The sequence below is a fragment of the Seriola aureovittata genome, chromosome 24 (assembly GCF_021018895.1).
Source record: "Seriola aureovittata isolate HTS-2021-v1 ecotype China chromosome 24, ASM2101889v1, whole genome shotgun sequence".
NCBI lineage: Eukaryota > Metazoa > Chordata > Actinopteri > Carangiformes > Carangidae > Seriola > Seriola aureovittata.
Window position 1 is genome coordinate 9996976 of NC_079387.1, and position 18580 is coordinate 10015555.

General features: G+C 43.9%; 1 protein-coding gene across 4 annotated transcripts in view; it reads right to left on the minus strand.

Annotated features, from left to right (window-relative positions):
• The window catches only part of xirp2a (xin actin binding repeat containing 2a), a 55563-nt gene that overhangs the window by 18605 nt on the left and 18378 nt on the right, over positions 1 to 18580 (minus strand). For 3 of the 4 annotated variants that reach the window (XM_056370166.1, XM_056370168.1, XM_056370167.1), the window contains 2 exons: positions 12642 to 12756; positions 878 to 1035 (listed from right to left, as the gene is read on the minus strand). In XM_056370166.1, the coding sequence (XP_056226141.1) occupies positions 878 to 1035; positions 12642 to 12756 (273 nt within the window). Of the gene's footprint in view, positions 1 to 877; positions 1036 to 12641; positions 12757 to 12894; positions 12976 to 18580 lie in introns of those variants that run through there. The other variant, XM_056370169.1, reaches the window with a different exon arrangement.

Sequence of the window (18580 nt, forward strand, 5' to 3'; positions counted from 1 at the left end):
GCATTAGCAGCTGTTTACTTACCAGTCTAGGAGAAACACTGAGAGTTCAGCATCAAACCTCATTCGTTTACTTGCAACCCTTTTGTTTTGCTTCTATTCCTATCACGTATTTCCTTCTACTGAAGTTAGCATGCTAACCAGCTAGCTCCTTATCACTTCCCAACACCAAGTCACTGTAGCATCCAGGCTACCTTGAAGAAGTAGCTGCCCAGAGTAAAGTAAGTGAGTAAATGCAACAATGAATGAAGCTCTTGGCAAAACTGGTGAGTAAACAGCTGCTAATGCTAACGTTGGCTATGTAGCATTTAGCAAAACTTACAAAACAGCTCCTTTAACAATATATTACATGTTAGGAGCTTATTACACGTTTTGAATGTGAAATCTGTCAGATAAATGTTGTAGAGCAGAAGTATAAATTAGCATTAAAGAAGAATTCATCACTGGAGTAAATGTGGGTCAGATCTACTGAACTGGCTCCAACTGAGGTGAAATCAAGGCTTATGATTTTCTAAATGCACAGCGTGTTGAGGAATTATTGATATATCCTGCTGAAGAAAGCCGCCTGACTGCTGATGATTCCTCCCGACACTCTGGAGGTTTGGTTTTTCCCATCCTGCTCTGACCCCTTTGACACATTGACAAATAGTGCCACCATCCCGCCAGACCCCCTGTTCAGCCAAACAGCCTGCAGTAGATTTATACCCGAACCCTGGATCTGAATGACAGAAATGTGCTCATAAACATCAGTAACGTCCATCACAGATTGTCAGTTTAACCGTTAAATCAAAACACTGCTGAGTCCTGCCATCTCTCTCTGGTTGACACCGTATACCCTCTCCGCGGCGTCTTGTTACATCCTGTGGAAGTATTGTCTTACCGCCGCAGAGGAGGAACTGCTGGTTTCTTTCTTGGACACGGCAGCCTGATACATCGCCAGACGCTCTTTCACCGACACCGGCTCTGCCTCCGGGTCCTCGGCGCTCAGGGCCCAGTCCTCGGGAAGTCCTGACCTGGATCTACCTGGGCTGTCTGCAGCTACACACACACACACACACATACAGATGAGATATTAATTTTAATACCCTTCATTGATGCAAGCAAACCAAGCTCAGCTTTATCCTCTTGCTCGATATGTCTCTTTTAGAGATCTGCTGATATTCGCAACCTTCTCATTACTCTCATGGCTCGTCAGTGAAGCTCAGACAGAGCTTGCCCTTTTGTAATTAGCCTTAAGGGACAGTTTTGTGTATATGAGTTTTCTGTCATTACACTGGACCAGGCGGAGGCGACTGTTTTTACTATAATCAATGGAATAGATTTTTTTATTTACCTGCTGCAGACAGACCATCCTTATTAAAATATTACATAATAACATTAAATGAAAGGAAATAAAAGAAAAAGAACGGAGGCAGGTGGTGTCACTGACATCTAAAGTATTAAAGGTCTCATATTTCACACTTCTCATGTGTTTATCTTAAAGTGTTGATCCATAAGAAGATATATTTGTGGTTTTAAGAAGCAAAAACCATCTCAATGTAGTTTTACATCTCCTCTCTCAGGCTTCTCTCTGCAGCTCTGGTAAAAACAGGTCGGTGAGCCAATCAGAAGAGAGGAGGCTCTGAGCCTCTCTTTAGGCTTGGTGGCTGCTTTGTTGTGACATCACAAAGTCACAGAAGTCCTGACGGCTGGTTTTAAGGCTCAGTTTCTGAATACAGGCTGTGTGCATTTCTCTGTGGACTGAGGCTTTGATACTTTCACAGTATTAACACAGAAGCTAGATCTGATCTATAATCACACTACACATGGACAGAGACCAGAAAATCCCATCCGCACCGACATCTGCATAGTTCCAGACACTGTAGATATTTTAACCTATAAGGGGCCAGGGGGAAAACGATCCGTAACAAACGTCGACACAAAGCTGAAGCGCAGCGTTGATCAATCACAAAGCACTTCCTTATGATTCTCCATATTGCGCAGCACATCCCTGCGGATTAGCCAATTAGAGAAGAGCATTGATTTTACATTTGACTTTTCTGTGCTACAAAGCATCATTAGGCAACAGAGAAGGCTCCGTTAAAGCTCCACATACACCCACACTGGACCTTTCAGCTCTTGGTGTGCTCGCTCTCTCTCCAGGCAACAACACCGTGGGATGAAAGAAGACCATAAATAGAAATTATTCCCTCTCATTATGTGCTCACATCGTAACCTTTTGACATTTTGAAACTCTCCACCCCATGTTGGGTTTTTGCAATAGGTGCTCACATATTTTCTCCATATGGTATAATTTTGGTTTAAGTATGAGTTCTACTTCGGGTCAGATTTTTGTTTTGTTTCAGAAGTGTTAAAGCAGCTGCTTCTTAAATCCTTATGAATCTGATTGAAGTTGGCTTGGCGCTGTAGGTGCACAGAGAAGAGTAAAAAATTCAGTGTCTACTGGTGAAGTGCACGCCAACAAGTGTTGTGCATGAATGCTGTTGCCATGGTTACTATTTAGGTTTAGGGAAAAGATCGTGATGAGTACTTCCTCAACATTTGACGGTTTTTGTTGTCATGGTTACAGTGTAAACTGCTGGTTTCACATGGGAATCGCCGCTCTCCTGTGTCATATTCATCTGTCCACCACCACCTCCTCCCGACGTGGACTTTGTGTCTCTTTCTACTACGTCACCAGCACTTCCTTTTTGCTCCTGTCATAACTGCCACGACCACTAGATGTCGCCTAGCAACAAAAACGTATAACTATGGGTCATAACAACCTGGAGCACGAACGACCCGTGGGCTCGACAGTCTCAATACATCAGCAGAAGAAGAACCGTGAACACATCTGAACACATCTCTCAGCTCGTGAGTAAAGCCAGTGACGCTCTTCTTTTCTTTCACTTTCTGCACAATAACAAACGTTTAGAGCTGAATTACATTCGTCAACTGATCAGTCTTGAGTTGTTTAAGTGGGAAAACATGAACTCACGTTGGTAATCTCTGTCTGTGAGTCTATAGTACTACACAGTGATGTGGACAAATTCAAAACTGTGAGCTAGTTTATTTCAATCTGTGTGAACTGAACTTTGAGCCGGCTCCGGTGAAGTGTGAACTTGCACAACCCTGCAAACTGAACGTTTATGCTCGGCTGTGCAGAGCGAGCTATCTTTATGCTTCTCCCAGCCCACGTATAGTACATCCTGACCGGCTTGATATACACCACTCCTGGTATCCATGTCTTCAAAATCAAATGGCCACTGATTCCATCTTTTTATTTTGTAGGTAAAACCACATGATTTCCTGCATAAATCCAGTGTGAACCATCACACCACCATTAAAAACAGGGAAACATTTTGTGGAATATTTCAATTAAATACACTGGAGTTCATCCGGGTTGGATCGTGGCTGAAGTAAATCCAACACTCCGGTTGAGTTGACCTTTGACCCAACTAACATTGTTTATGAGAAAAACTAATAGGACTTAATGGACTGGTAAGTGCCGACGTTTGAGGAACCATTAAGCTAAAAAGACAGAGTCAGACAGATACGAGACAGTGGTACAAAAACCTCAATTAAAACTAACTGAATCTATTTTACTGTTAATGACGAAGCTAACACGCTTGCTAACTGTTAGCTACGTTCTTAGCCTCCCATGCAGAAATGTGTTCTATGTGCTTATATATGTTTTTCGTATCAGTGTCTAATATTCCCAGTCTGGGAAAGTGCTCTCAGACTTTTGGACCCTATAATATCAACATACACTGACAGGCTTTGGGATGGATATAGATTTACGTCACGCCTCTACATATTTAAACATACATATTTGTATGCGTTAGACATATGAGTCAGTGCCGTGTTCTGGTCTGACCGAGCCTTAATCCAGACGCCATGTGACAAAAGCATGTTCTCCTCATCCCGCCATTTTTAGCTTTCTGCTACGTCTGGCATGTTAGTGTAACCAATAACCATCAGGGAGAGAAATAGCCTGTCCAAGACAGCAGCATCTGAAAATAAACAGGGTTTTTTACCCACCACATCCTATAAATATGGGTCAGAAATCCAACACCTGAGGCTGCGGCGTTACCCAATACCAGCCTGATGACAGAAGCACAAGGATAATGCCTTCATTTATCACCGGAGATAAATGTTCACGTCACGGTCTGGAGCCGTCAGAGAGGCACAGACATGACGGGTTTGATCCCTGAGAGCGGTGACAACAGCGCTTTGGATATCACTGGCTTCTGAGAACGGGGGTTTGCTGTATACAAAGCTGCCATAGCATGGAGGTGAGGTAACCAGGCTGCAGGAGGGGAGGGGAGGGAGGGAGGGAGGGAGGGAGGGAGGGAGGGGGCTGACTGGAGGAAAAAAATAAACCCAGCCTTTTTATAAACCGGCTCTGTCTGCAGCGTCATGTTCCCCTGTAACAAGGAGATTTATGGAGTGGAAGTGTGTGTAGGGATGGGTGTGTGTGTGTGTGTGTGTGTGTGTGTGTGTGTGTGTGTGTGTGTGTGTGAGAGAGAGAAATAAAAAGGAAAGAAAAAGCTAATGAGATATATTTTCAAAGATTTCAAAATCATTTCACCATCTCCCTCCGCTGCCACTAATTACTACTGGCACCAACGGATGTTTAATTAGCATTAATAATAGCTTTCAAACACGGTCGTCCAAATATAATAAGGGGCCAAATTTCTGTTTACAGTGTGGTATTGATATCAGATAAAAACTTTTCTCCTGTGTCACTCCTGTTCACAGGCACATTTACCACCGCGCTGAGTATTAGCTTCTTATCTCTTCAATCCCACAGCAGAGGCACAAGTGTTGGCACCGGACGGGGAGAGGCCGGGACAAGTCAACAGGGCGGGGGGGTGGGGGGGGGGGGGGGGGTGGGGGGTTCATGCACAACTCAGTGGCTATATTGAGCCCAGCTGAGGAGCGCTGACCTCCCTGTCACAGCCTCCTCTGCTGCTGCCTGTGCTGGAGCGATGCGAGGCGAGGCGCTGGCTGGAAGTGAGCGCGGCGTGTCGGGGAAAATGTGTGAGTGCAGAAGAAGAAGAGAGTAATTTCAGAGTTTATGGGTGTGAGCGAAGGCAGAATGGCGCCGTTGCTCAAAAGCTAAATCGAGGCCCATAGATCTGTGTCAAGCAGAGGCCGTTTCCTAATCACAGAGGTGTCACCCTCCTTTTTCTCTGCCCTCCCAATTTTCTGTTCAGCACTAACTGACCGAACCCTCTGGCTGGGCGAGGTTTCACAGGAGAGTCGGAACGAGCTGCACTAATTGAAATGTCAGCCGTGGAGGGGGGCGATTTCTTCCCTTACCGATGAAAGCAAAACAGGCACAATAATTGAGCTGTCAAATCTATCAGAATAACTTCTTTACATTGAGAACGGATTGCCCCGGAGTGCTTCCTTATGCTGGGCTAAGCACTTTGTCTCTGATTTGCTATGCTTTCAGAATATTTTAGATCCGACTGCTGCCGGTGATGTCTGGTGGAAGGGAAAAAGGAAAAGGGGCCCATGCATGTTTTATGACAAAGCACAAATCCTGGTGGAATCGCGTGGGGGGGGGGGGACATGCTGCGATATCACATCTCATTCAGAGTCCAACACAATGCAGCCTCTCTCCGCTTCATCTTATTTCTGATTTTACACCACAGACGTCTCACGTCTGCCGCCCGGGCACATCAAACCAATTCATTATCAGGTGAAATGTCATCTTCCGTTTCCAATTTCCCTCTCCCACCACTTCTGCTTAGGTGTGCTGACGGCGGGGGCCTTGAAATGCTGATAGTCCGCACACATCTCTTACCTTCTTTAAACTGTGTAGGTCGCTCTTTGCGTCAAACAACAATAGAATCCAACAGAATGAAAAAAGGAACCTCCGGGAAAAAGGAACGGGCTCAGTCGACCAACCTTGACCCGACACGGTGAGCAAATCCCAGGCACAGACAGACAAGTGAGGCTTGGAGACCAGCTCCAGCAGTGCTCTCCACAGCTCAGTGAGGCCCGGGGATCCTGTGACAGCTGATTTTATTTTAGAAGCCCCCCTTCGTAAAAAATAGGATGGACTTAGGGGAGAGGGTAAATGGATGTGGGTTTGCTTTTTTTAGTTGTCATGTACCGAGGTACCCGACATGCTCTTAACCTTATGTCAGAGCGGTCTTACGGACAAAGACGTCCCACACTGTGACACTCGGTATCATTTACCCGGGGAGACGTTTGGCATTTGGAAGCACCGCTCGTTAGCATGGTAAATATCACGACATTTTATGACTCAGCACACACAGCCGAGATACGGTTCATACATATTGTTTCATAGACAACATAAACACACACACACACACACACACACACACACACACAAGCTATGGGAATTCAATGAGACATCAAGTTAGATGATAAGATCATTATTACTCTCATGTCTGTGCGCTGGATATGAAGCTAGAGCCAGGGGGCAATTAGATTAGCTAAATTAGCTAGATAAAGACTTGAAGTAAAATCTGACAAAGCTCAGAAATACAGCGAAGCGCATCTGTAAATCTCACAAATTAAAATATATACTGTTTATCGCCTGTTTGATCCATACACAGTGAAATGCTAGTTACATGGTGAATCTGTTTACAAGCAGAGCGGGAAGCGCAGCTGCTGCTTCGCCACGATGCGTGTAAGTCACTGTAAAACCACTTAACTGGCACATGGACACGAGACAATGGGCCGCAAAAAACTCCCCACCCCCCCATCACAGGAGCAAAACCCCCGGACTGAAAGTCATCGTCACTTTGCATCTCTGTGGTCGTTTTGAGTCTCTTTGTAGTTTCTATGAGACTTTTGTTTTTCTTTTTGTGGTTGTTTTTGGCTTTTTTGTAGTTATTTTGAATCCTTTTGTAGTTGTATTGTGTCTCTTTGTAGTTGTTTCGTGTCTTTTTGTAGTTGTTTTGTGTCTTTTTGTAGTTGTTTCGTGTCTTTTTGTAGTTGTTTCGTGTCTTTTTGTAGTTGTTTTGTCTCTTTGTAGTTGTTTTGTGTCTTTTTGTCATTGTTTTGTGTCTCTTTGTAGTTGTATTGTGTCTCTTTGTAGTTGTTTCGTGTCTCTTTGTAGTTGTTTTGTGTCTCTTTGTAGTTGTTTTGTCTCTTTGTAGTTGTTTTGAGTCTTTGTAGTTGTTTCGTGTCTTTTTGTAGTTGTTTTGAGTCTCTTTGTAGTTGTTTTGTCTCTTTGTAGTTGTTTTGAGTCTCTTTGTAGTTGTTTTGTCTCTTTGTAGTTGTTTTTTGTCTCTTTGTAGTTGTTTTGTGTCTTTTTGTAGTTGTTTTGAGTCTCTTTGTAGTTGTTTTGTCTCTTTGTAAGCTCAAGCACAAGGGTCAGCTGAACCCTTTGGGCCCCGGGGCCTGTGCCCTGTTGACCCACTCAGTAATCCATCCATGTGTTGGTGGGCATATTTTTGAACTGAGCCAGCTGTTTACCCTCCTTTGAGTGTTTATGCTAAGCTAAGCTAACCAACTGCTTCCTCTGCCTCCATATTTAGCATACAGACATGAGAGTCGTCTTCTTGTCCAACTTTCTGTAGGAAAACAAATAAATATATTTCCCAAAATATCAAACTATTCCATTTATATAGATGGAATTGAATGACATCAACTTTCCCAGTATACTAATATAACTTTTCCCGACATAGCCCTGCCTCTCTGTACATCATTGATTACTGATTCATGTGTCAGGGAATGGTTATAATAGCACTACTTCTAAATCAAATCTTCCTCCTTCTTTCTTTGATTAGCTCCTTTACTTCATTCACTATGTTAAAATTCTGCTTGTGAACTGAAGTGCCCTACTTTCTCAAGAGGAGGTAAAAACCTTTGTTCCCCCTAAAAGCCCTTCTTATTCACTGTATTTCATGCCTTTGAACCTCCTCAGCAAATGAAGTGCACTTCCTGCTGTGCACAATCGAGCAAGAAACATGTAACAATCAAGAAACACTCAAGCAGGAAATCAATTGGTGGAAGATAGAAAATCATATTGATATCCTTTCTTTCTCTTTGCGTTTATTTCTTCGCTTCCTCCTTTTCTCCATACATCTCTCCTCGACATATGTTCCCCTACAGCAACAGCAAAGGTCCTGTTATAAACCAGTGACCTCCTGTTTGAGTCTGAAAAGCCCGAGGCCTTTCCTTCACTCCTTCTCAACCTACATCCTTCCTGACAGCACACCAGAGAGTCTAACCGACGCATACATCCATTCTGTACATAATATCAGCTGTGATCACGCCTATTTACTGATCTCATGTATGAAACACAGGGTGTTCTCGGGGAGCCCACCCCGTGAGGTGCCGCTGGCAGCACATCGACTGGAGAAAAGCGTGGTTATCGGGCTTGTAGAGAAGCTGCTCTCTGCTGATAATCCCACTGAAATTGCACATGGATTTTCTGTTAAAGTGGAAAATAAATGTACTTGTGTGGAATACCTAATGAAGGGGGGGCCTGACACTGTCCCCGAACTGAGGTTCGGAGGGAGTCCGCACTCAAGTGAAGGTGATTTTAAACTACAATAACTTTGGCGCTGAATGCGATTAATATCTTTAATTTGTTAAAGTAAGTTGCCAATAAAGAGATTTAGTGTTCGATACTAAAATAACCGTGAAGGCTTTTTTCCTAACAACAACATTTAGATGACAACAGGTGCAACCAGGCGCAACTGCAATGTGGAAGAACGTCTGAAAACTGAAGGAATAAAAGGGAGGGAGAGGTCTCTGAGAGAGAGAGAGAAGTTCAACTCCATGAACAAACACGCTGCTGACGGTGTAATTAACAGGTGAAGCAGCTTCAGAAATATCAGCGCTGCTGGTTATAACTGTGAAAAAACAATTATCCACCAGTGAAGTGAATTCAAACTCTGCAGTTCGTCTCCTCCTCTGCATATTTGAACCCACACAGATTTATGTTTTTCAAGTACAATAATCTTATATAATTATGTATCTGAAAAAAAAAAAAAAAGAAAAAGAAACAGTCTTCATTTTTTTAAACTAATGCAACGAACAGTTTGGAGATTTGATATATAGAAAAACACACAAGGTCAGTTATTATTAAATGCCCATCAAAAGATTTAAATTATTGATGAAGGTATCTGAGCTGTGGCAGCAGAGTGAAACGTAAGCAGGATGTTGAAGAGCTGCGTCTCTTTCCAGAAGGGAAAACTTAAGTGACCTGCGCAGGATTCTGCTCCAACAGGTTTTATTTGTTCTCTATAGAAGCCATCTGTATTTTGCATATATAAAATAAAATAAACTAAATGTAAAAATTCAGTTGCCTTTTCAGGGCTTCTGTAGTTCCCAGGATAAGAGATGGATCCTTTAATGGTGACAAAATATAAAACTCACTGCTTTTTATTTTCCACTGTTAATAAAAAATAAAAATTCTAGAGTGATGTTTTTCGAAAATTCACACAACGTTATTTACTGATGGATCTATTGTTGTCACCGTGTCCACAGACTTTAATAATCAACACGCAGCTGCTTCCTAAAGTCAGAGACTGTAGATGAAAAATGCTTCATCTGTGATGTTGTGTGATGAACGCAGGTGTTTAATCAACTACAGAAAAGACCTGACAGCTCACTAATCACACAGAACAGCACTGCTGATGTTTCTGCAGAAGTCCGGGTCAGTCGGCGAGATACCAGGCGGGCGCAGTCGGGGGGAAAATACGAGTTCACCCGTGCCACCACGGTTCCCGCCGTGCACCAGCATGAAAACAGAGCTCTAAATAACACTGAACCTTTCAACTTTGGAGGTTCCAGGAAACAACTTTTCACGGTCACACGACGGCGGTGGATGGATGGGTGAACTAACGAAGCCACTTGTCAGACCCGATCAACTCAGACTTCTTTTAAAACAAAGCTTCTCTTTAACGATGAAATATTAAGAGCAGATGTAATAAACAGGAAAAAAAACACCATTGATTTCCACCATTAGTCAAGAAGAAAGCAAAGATATTAAAGTGTAATCTTGATAAAAACCCCAAGATTACAAGAATTTCTTTGCTCAGCGAGGTTCAGACACATATTCTTCAAATGTCACGGATTTCACACATTTCTATAAATACACTGTGTAGACGACGTCCTGGTTCACCTGGAGGAACCGAGATCGAGCCACATCAAACCTCAATTTTTAGATTTCCCAGCATCAGCCTTTGTCTTAAGATCTGATTTGCATGCCATAACAGCCACTAAGGGAATCAAATCTGGATTTGACAAGAAGAAAAGCTCTGTTTATCCTCGGGATGAGATTATAAAGACATCATCATTTGGCAGGCAAATCTGGGAGGAGATTAATTAAAACAAAAAGACTGTTTTGGCAAATCCTCCTCCAACTGGCAGCGTTTGCACTTTGAAAAGTTCTCTTGGGCCCAGTCTGCCTGACAAGTTTAATCAGCCAGAAACTAATATATATAACATATATACACACAGGAAACTTTTAAATAAATAGAGTATAAAAGCTCTCCTTTTTATTGTGTGCGACACAACTCTCATGGCGGCGATTCTGGCGTAACAGGAGAGGAAACAAGTAAACAAGGATGTCTATTTAGAAAAAGAGCAGCAGCGTGGAGATTTAGAGGTGAGCTTTGCATCTGTTTAAAGTGCAGTTACACCCGGCTTTATTTAAACATTGCGGCTTTGGAGGGAACAGCTCCTGAAGCCCTCCTGCCACCGCAGCCAGTCATTTGACCCGGCAGAGGACTGTGCCGTGTCGTCACTGACAACCTGTCAGCAGAGACAAAAGCTTGTCGCTCAGTCGGGTCAACAGGAACGCCGACAAGCTCCAATTTTAGAGACGGCGCGGAGGTTTAGAGGCCGACTCGAAAGCCCGACTGATCTCAGGTGGAGATGGAGAGGCGTCAGTCGGCATCTGTGAGTTTATGAGCGTGTGCGTGGTTAACACCTTGATACTGCTCCGAGGCCTGTCAACACTTCCATCGCTTTAGAGTCTCGCTTTCTACAAATCACTTTTACTATTTCAATTTACACCGGCCTGACATTTGACATGTGTTCGCAAAGCATATAGAAGAAAATACAGTACAGTTATAATACAACCTGGGTAAATAAGAAAACGGTGAAGAATAAAGCAGCTGTAGTCAACATTTCTTGAGTGACATGACCACGAGCATCTTTCAGCTCATTGTTTTGGTTTTACTGCTCACAACTTCTCTGTTTTGGTCGACTCTCACCGCTCTCATCAGCTCTAAAAACCACCACTTACTCAGCACCAAACAGCAAACAAAGCTAACAACTAGCTGGTGAACATAGTGTAGCATTTAGCGGCTAAAGCACCAGATGGGAGCTAGCTATAGCAGAGCTAAAAAGAGGGTAAATACTCGAGCTGTGTAAAAAAAACAGAGTGTAAATAAAGATGGATGCAGCAGTTTTGAAGCTCAGAGTGAGCTGCTGCGCTGTCGCCATCTTGGCAGTGCCTGACTCCGCCTCCTAACTCCTGGCTAATCTAAAAATAGAGGAGGGACGAGTGTGGAGCTTCGGTGCCATAAGGAGGAAAGTAGTTTTTGTACCAGGCTGTAAACATGTTTATTTCTGCTGTAAAGTTGGACATTTTAACATGGGAGTCTATGGGGACTGACTCACTGCTGGAGCCAGACTCTAGTGGTCGTTAGAGGAACTGCAGGTTTTTGACTTCATTTTTCAGCTGCTTGGTAAAAAAGTTTAAATCTCTGTTGGTTTTTTATTTTGGACAAACACTAAGGGAATGTGTCGTTGTTCTTTTGTCACCTCCCTCTGCTTGTTTCTATATAGAGACCTCTTCAACAGGCTCTTCAGCGGCCTCGGGTTTAAGGCACCAACCATAAAACACAAAATCCCCGGCTCACGTTTGACTGGCGACCCCTGTTGCATGTCATTCCCAATCTCTTTGTCCTTTCATTTCCTCATCTCTCCATCGCGGCTGTCTGATAAAGGCAGAGTAATTAAAAAAAAATCTCCACTTCATGGTTCATCGTTGTGTGTTTAGCTAAGCTTCTGCTTTCATTGTGAATGTTTTTAGATGTTCAGCCAGTTGAATGTCACTTATGGTGTTTATTCAAACGCTGCGATGGATGGATGACACTGGTCTGTGGTTGTTGGTCTCTTCAACCTCACCACACATGCACTAGAGTAACAGCGTTACTGTGTTGGGCCACATGAAAGGCCAATATCTTAGAAGTTGCTCGCTTTAATTTGTTTGTGATCCATGGACTTTACCTTGCACCGTGAACTCCATCTGTGTGCGCAGCGCTATCAGCGTCAGTGGGAAAACAAACTGGAGGTAGCCAACGCGGTGTTGCTATCGCAGTAATGCACAGTATCCAGCAAGCCATTTAAAAAATAAAGAGCAGCCAGGGAGGCAGCCTTATCTAGCAAAGAACAATGTAGTTTTCAAAAGCTGCTTTCTGCCAAATGTTTATCTCATAGAACAAATGGGACAAAACATTGCATTAAGCATTCTGCTGCCTTGGTTTGTTTGCTCAACACACTAGTGTAACCATGACGCAATCACACAGCTGTAAGGGCCTCTCGTCAAATGTTATAACTCATCTGCAGTTGCATCAAAGTCACTTTTAAAACTCTACTTTTAAAAAAAACACAACTCCCAAAGAAAAAAAAAAAGAAAAGCTAGAGAATATACTCACAGAGAGCGGCGTCCGGAGGTGAGGCCATGCTCTGATCTGCCGTCTCGTCAGCCTGCGTGAGACTGCTACTGGACATCGCTCTTTTGGATGGGGAGGTGTGGACGCTTGTCACTTCCTGGTAAGAGAGACAGAGAGAGAGAGAGAGAGAGAGAGAGGGAGCTATCAGAGGAAACACCTGTGCTTTGCAACAAGGGAGATGGAGAGGTGACAGTGCAGGTCATCAGTGGACAAACACAGAAAAACACACGCATACCTTCAGTATGAAAAATGACACAGTGAAGCGTCTGGTGACATTTAAAGCTGCAGATTCCTGTGAAACTTAGTTGCCGGTCTGCACACACACACACACACACACACACACACACACACACACACACACACACACACACACTGAGTGGAAAGTTAGTGCAAACAGCACTTGGTTGAATTTTAATAGTGCCACTCTGTCTGTGACTAAAGGTGTTTTCACAGGCTTCTGTTGGAAAAAGGTACAACGCTGGTAAATGGCATGTCCTTGGCGCACACAGGTTTGTTTTTCCCCTGGAAGCATTTTGTCAAAACTTAGAAGTCAGCCTGTGCAACACACCTATTCAGTTGCAAATCATCCCTGCAGGGAACAGACACACCTGTGTGTCTGTGTGTGTGTGTGTGTGTGTGTCTTTGCAAATGTGCGGGTGTGTTTTTTCATTTGCAAATCAAATGTATTCCCCATAGCATTTTTTTTTGACAGCTTCTTCCCGAGCGTCTGCGCGGAGTGACAACAAACATGCAACAACGGCAAACCACATGGCGCACGTGCACACACACACACACACACACACACACACGCATAAATCTGTGTCTGTCTAGCTTGGTCGTCTTCTCTCTGCTGAAGGTGTCAAGCATTATTTCAGAAATGCACCAAAGGACTAAACATTGTCCTCAAAAAAATCCCATTAAGCAAATCCCCAAAATGCACCCATGGTCATTTGCATACTTTCCTACAGTATTACACACACACACACACACACACACAACACACACACACACACACACACACACCTCCGTAGAACAGGGATGTAAACATAATCTCTCCCTCTCTGTCACTGTTACTTTTGCTCTCTTGCTGAAGTAGCACTCACATCGAATGAAGCTCAAATAAGTGAGTCCACACAGGCCGCTGCTCCCCAGCTCTCTGCTGATATTAAACAGTATTTTGTCCACAACAGGTTGTTACTTTGCTCCAGGGATGATTAAGTGCACGAGCAGCAGCGGCAGCATGTGAAAAATGTGTGTGTGTGTGTGTGTGTGTGTGAGTGAGTTTGCGTTACAGAAGTGAATGTCACTGACTGAAAGCCATTAAAGGGCCTGAAACATTTATCTCTGTCTGGAATTCTGGTGAGCTTGTTTACACTTCACTTGTGTGGTGAATTATGAACACATGTGGCGTGTGGGTGCGATCATACTGTGAAAGTCTTTGTCCGCACTCCGGTCGATATTTTTCAGTTGCAGATGAAACAGCATGGAATCTCATTGACGGACTGGCTGTGTGCACACTACAGCAAGTACAGTAAAACAAACGGATAGATACCTACGGTGGCCCTGAGAGCTCAACACACTGCAGCTTAAGAAAACGCATGCAAATAAACAAATGTACCGCAAGTAGCAGAGACAACAATGAGTGATGAACCTGGCTGGGACACACTTGTTGTTCAATGCTGGTAAAAGCCTCTAATTTTTTAAATGTTGATTCTGACAATCCGACAACGAGGTGTGCAGAGGGGAAAACATATGTAACTCTCACAGCTGCCTACATGAAGCTTTTCATTCCGCCTTGTAGTGTGTATCCATTTGGAGAAGATAAACACACTTTTGTCCTCAGACATGATTGGACAGCAAGACTTATGAACTGGTTCATTTGCAGCATTCCTCAGCCTTAAAGGAAGCATGTACAATAAAGAAGAACAGGACCCAGGATCGAACCCTGGGGCACGCCACAAAAATATTTACTCGACAATTCAAGTAGTCTTACTAGAAATCCAGAGGTGACCTGAGATAATCCCCTCTTACTGTATAAAATGCAGTATTGAGTACCAAAACAGATGTTTTTCTAGCATTCATGTATGTTCAAATATCATTTATTCCTTAGAGCAGATGCATCTCAGGGCTGTTTGGCACAGATACAAGATGAAGCCAGCAGAATTTGTAAGTAAATAGGTTTCCTAAAAATACATCAAGTTGGACTCAAGTTGGAAATTGGCCTGAAGATATTCATGTTTCTGCTAAAACTAACTTTCTTTTTTTTTCTTTTTAACAGAGGCAATTTTTCAAAAGCAAAAGAAAAACAGCCAGTCTGCAAGGACACATTGATGATGTGCTGGAAAAAAAAACTTTACAAAGCCGGTCAAGGGCACAGAGGAAGCTGATTTTAAGACAATAGCATCAACTACAACACATTAAAACTGACTCATTTAGAAATGATTGATGGGTAGTAAGAAATATACAATATATTATAGAGAAGCAGCATTGAGACATTCAGAAAAATATGTGTTCGCTTATTTGGGACTGTTAAGATTTTTTAGAACTGAAACTATTAAATACTGGTGAATGATACCGTCCCGAAAAAGACCAATTTTCAGTTCAGCAGATATTCTGTGACATAACAGTTTTGCTGTTATCCACTTCACGAGCTACAATAACCGGATGAACAGCAGCAGTGGCAACAGCACAGCGGCTCGTGCAACCATCACCGAGCGCTATCTAGCTTTGAGTCTCTGCCATATGTTCTGTTTGGCGCAGGCTGCCACAGAGGAAGGAGGGAGGAAGAGGGAATGGGAGCGGCGGCGGCGGTGGTGGAGGTGGAGGAGGAGGAAGAGGAGGAGGAGGGTGTCTCTGTGCATCTCCAACAGACTGACAGAGTTAATAAGGGACAGCGCTTGGTGAAATCTGTCTAAATGTACGAGCCTGTCGCGAGAGATAATCCCTGTGAGAGCGAGAGAGAGAGAGAGCGAGAGAGAGAGAGAAATCACTGGATCCTCTTAAAAGATGCTCCGCTAATGAAATCAATTCAGGCCATCTGGGAGCATTTGGTGTGTGACAGCCGCCTACGAAGAGGCCAGTCGGACCCGTGGCGGTGAAACCATGGTAACAGTAATACACGCACCGTTAGCCCTGGGGAGGCGACACCCTCCACCCCTCCACCCTCCCACCTTCACATTGGCGCCTATTAGAGGGGGGACATCACCAGAGCTTAGACTGATCCAGGAAACTATGAGCTCGCTGTCACGCGTGCAGGGACTTTACCGTTTTACGCTGATCGCCTCATGTCAGCCGTGGACATTTTCGTCCTCTAACAAGCCGGCGCTTCCACTCGTAGGACTTTAATGACACGTCGAAGCGCACGGAGGGGTCTCTGCGGAGGGCTGTCCGCCTCTCCCTCCTCAAATGTTCTCCATCTGTCCTCCTCCTATGTCATCCTCTGTTTAAAAAGTGTCAGTCTTAATAAGTCAATTAGTCAAAAACTGAGCCCCGAGGTTTTATTTTTCTCCACCCACAGAAAGTGAATGTGCCAGCTGGGAGAGAGAGAGAGTCGGTCGTAACTGTTCACTTAGATGGAGTGATACTGTCTTGACCTTAGTAAAGTGAGTTTCCCTTCAGTCTGTTCATGTGTGTTGATCATATTTTGATGGCGATAATCCAGCTGTAGTGTTTGAATCTGGTTAATCACTCAAGGTTATGACCGCGTGGCGGAGTTTGAAAAATAGATTACAGTCAATACACTCAGGGCAAATGACTGCGGTTATGATGAGCCTGAATACAAGTCATCACAGAGCTGCTGGCCGTCTCTCCTGCACCTGAAAAGCTCAAATAGCTCGGAAATTACCCAAAGTGCTTTTAGTGGAGTTGGTGGAGCTACAGTAGCGGCTGAAATCGATAAGGTCCGTGGGGTCGATATTAGATGTGACATTTTGGAGGAGAGAGGTCGTCCACCTCCTTAAAGAGATCTTATTTTGGGGAATGCTCTCTGTTCCTTTACGCCTCTCCGTCTTTCTTTCTCCCACCCTCCTTTCCTTGTCCTTCCCTTTTATTTATTACAACCCATAGTTAGGTTGTGTTGCTAGGCAGCATCTGGTGGTGCGAAGGGTAAAGTGCTGTGACTATTATCAATTAACGCTTCTAGTCAGCGATCACCTTAAAACTGATCACCTGTGGTCAATACTAGTAGTATCGCGCCATCCCTAAATGTAACCATGACAACAAAGATCAGCTCACGTTGAGGAAGTATTTTTTGAAACTAAAGTCAAAATCTTTTCCTAAACCTAACCACGCCACCACCGCTGTTACAGTAACCGCGGCGACAAAGGCAGGTACGGCAGTCTCGGTACAGTCGGCCTGTTTCATATTGTAACCGTGACAACCGAGGTCAGGTACCGTAGTGGCGCTGTTGCAGGTGAAAACGACCTGTGTGGTTGTGCAGGTTTGTGCAACGAGACTCTGCTGACGTTTGAACCTCTTCACACCGAGTTCCTCACAAATCCGCTCGTTCATGTGCTGCTGTTCATTTACCGCCTGTTTGCCATTCATGTATCTGGAGGAGCACTGCAGCTCTGGCTGGTGGACCCCCCAAAACAGGAAGTCACTCACACATGAGTCACCGCCTGAGGACTTCATTTTAAATTAATAGGATTCCTTTGTCTGCGATCGGAGCGCGCACAAGTGAAGCTGCACGTTTTGGACAACGGCACAGTTCAGCCACATGCACCCTCCCTCCGACAGCTCTTGGAGTGAGAGCTTCTGGCTGTGAAAGCCGCCTTATGTGTCGGCTGGCATAGCATACAAGTGCCTGCTCTCGAACATGACTCATGAGGCTCGACAACAGTAAACAAATCACTGGGTCTGACTGAGGCAACCGGTTGCTTTGGACTCGTTTCTCTAAAAACACGCCTGACTCTCCCCAACAATTCAAAGCAGGGAGCCAGAGGTCTCAGCAGTCTTTTCAAACTGATGCTATGCAGGTGAAGCTTCACAATGTCGGCCTGAAACTACCTGGAGGGACTTTTTGAAGCCTGAGATTTCAAATAGTTTTCTTAGTGACTGGGATCAAAGGTCTGTATCACAAAGCAGCAGCAAAACCATGAGTGTTGCTCTTAATATGGCTGATACCTGAGAAGATATTCTAGTACGATCACACAACTGATATACTGACATACTACTACGGCTGGTTTGAAGGCTCAGTTTCTGAATACAGGCTGTGTGCATTTCTCTGTGGACTGAGGCTTTGATACTTTCACAGTATTAATATAGAAGCTAGACCTGATCTATAATCACACTACACATGGACGTCTGCCTTTAAACTCTACTACCTTTAATATATTTGTTCTTTTCACAGTTTTATATTGATGCATTAAAATGTACAAGCAAGAACCCAAGATTTACGGAGCTAATTATCTGTGTCAACTCTTTTCTCTTCATCTCATTGGTCCCTTTGGAGTATTTATACACAAACATTGCGTTGGTAATTACTTGCTAACTAAACAAACACGCCCTTGCTGTCGGTTGCATTGAGAGAAATGTGGGATGGAAAGAGTCGGACTCATCGCAGCCTCCGTCAGACACCTCTGCTTTGGCTTCAACATTCAGCTGTGGCGGCTGCAGCGCCTCAGCCTCTGGGGTTAAATCATTCAGGCTGCGTGAATAAATAGATGAGTGAATGGATGCATGAGTGAGGGGCTTTGTTGATTATATGAGGCGACTGGTCATCATCTTGAAAGACACAGCTGCTGTCAGAGGTTTCATTCTGGCCATTTACTTGCTATTCACATTTACCAAGATCAATTTGGTTTGTTTACTAACGTAATTACTCTTTTCAACATTTACATGTTTTAATTAAAAGGTTGCCATGTCAACCTGAGCTCAGCTGATATAGTCCCAGCTCACCAAAGATGGATATGAAAATTATT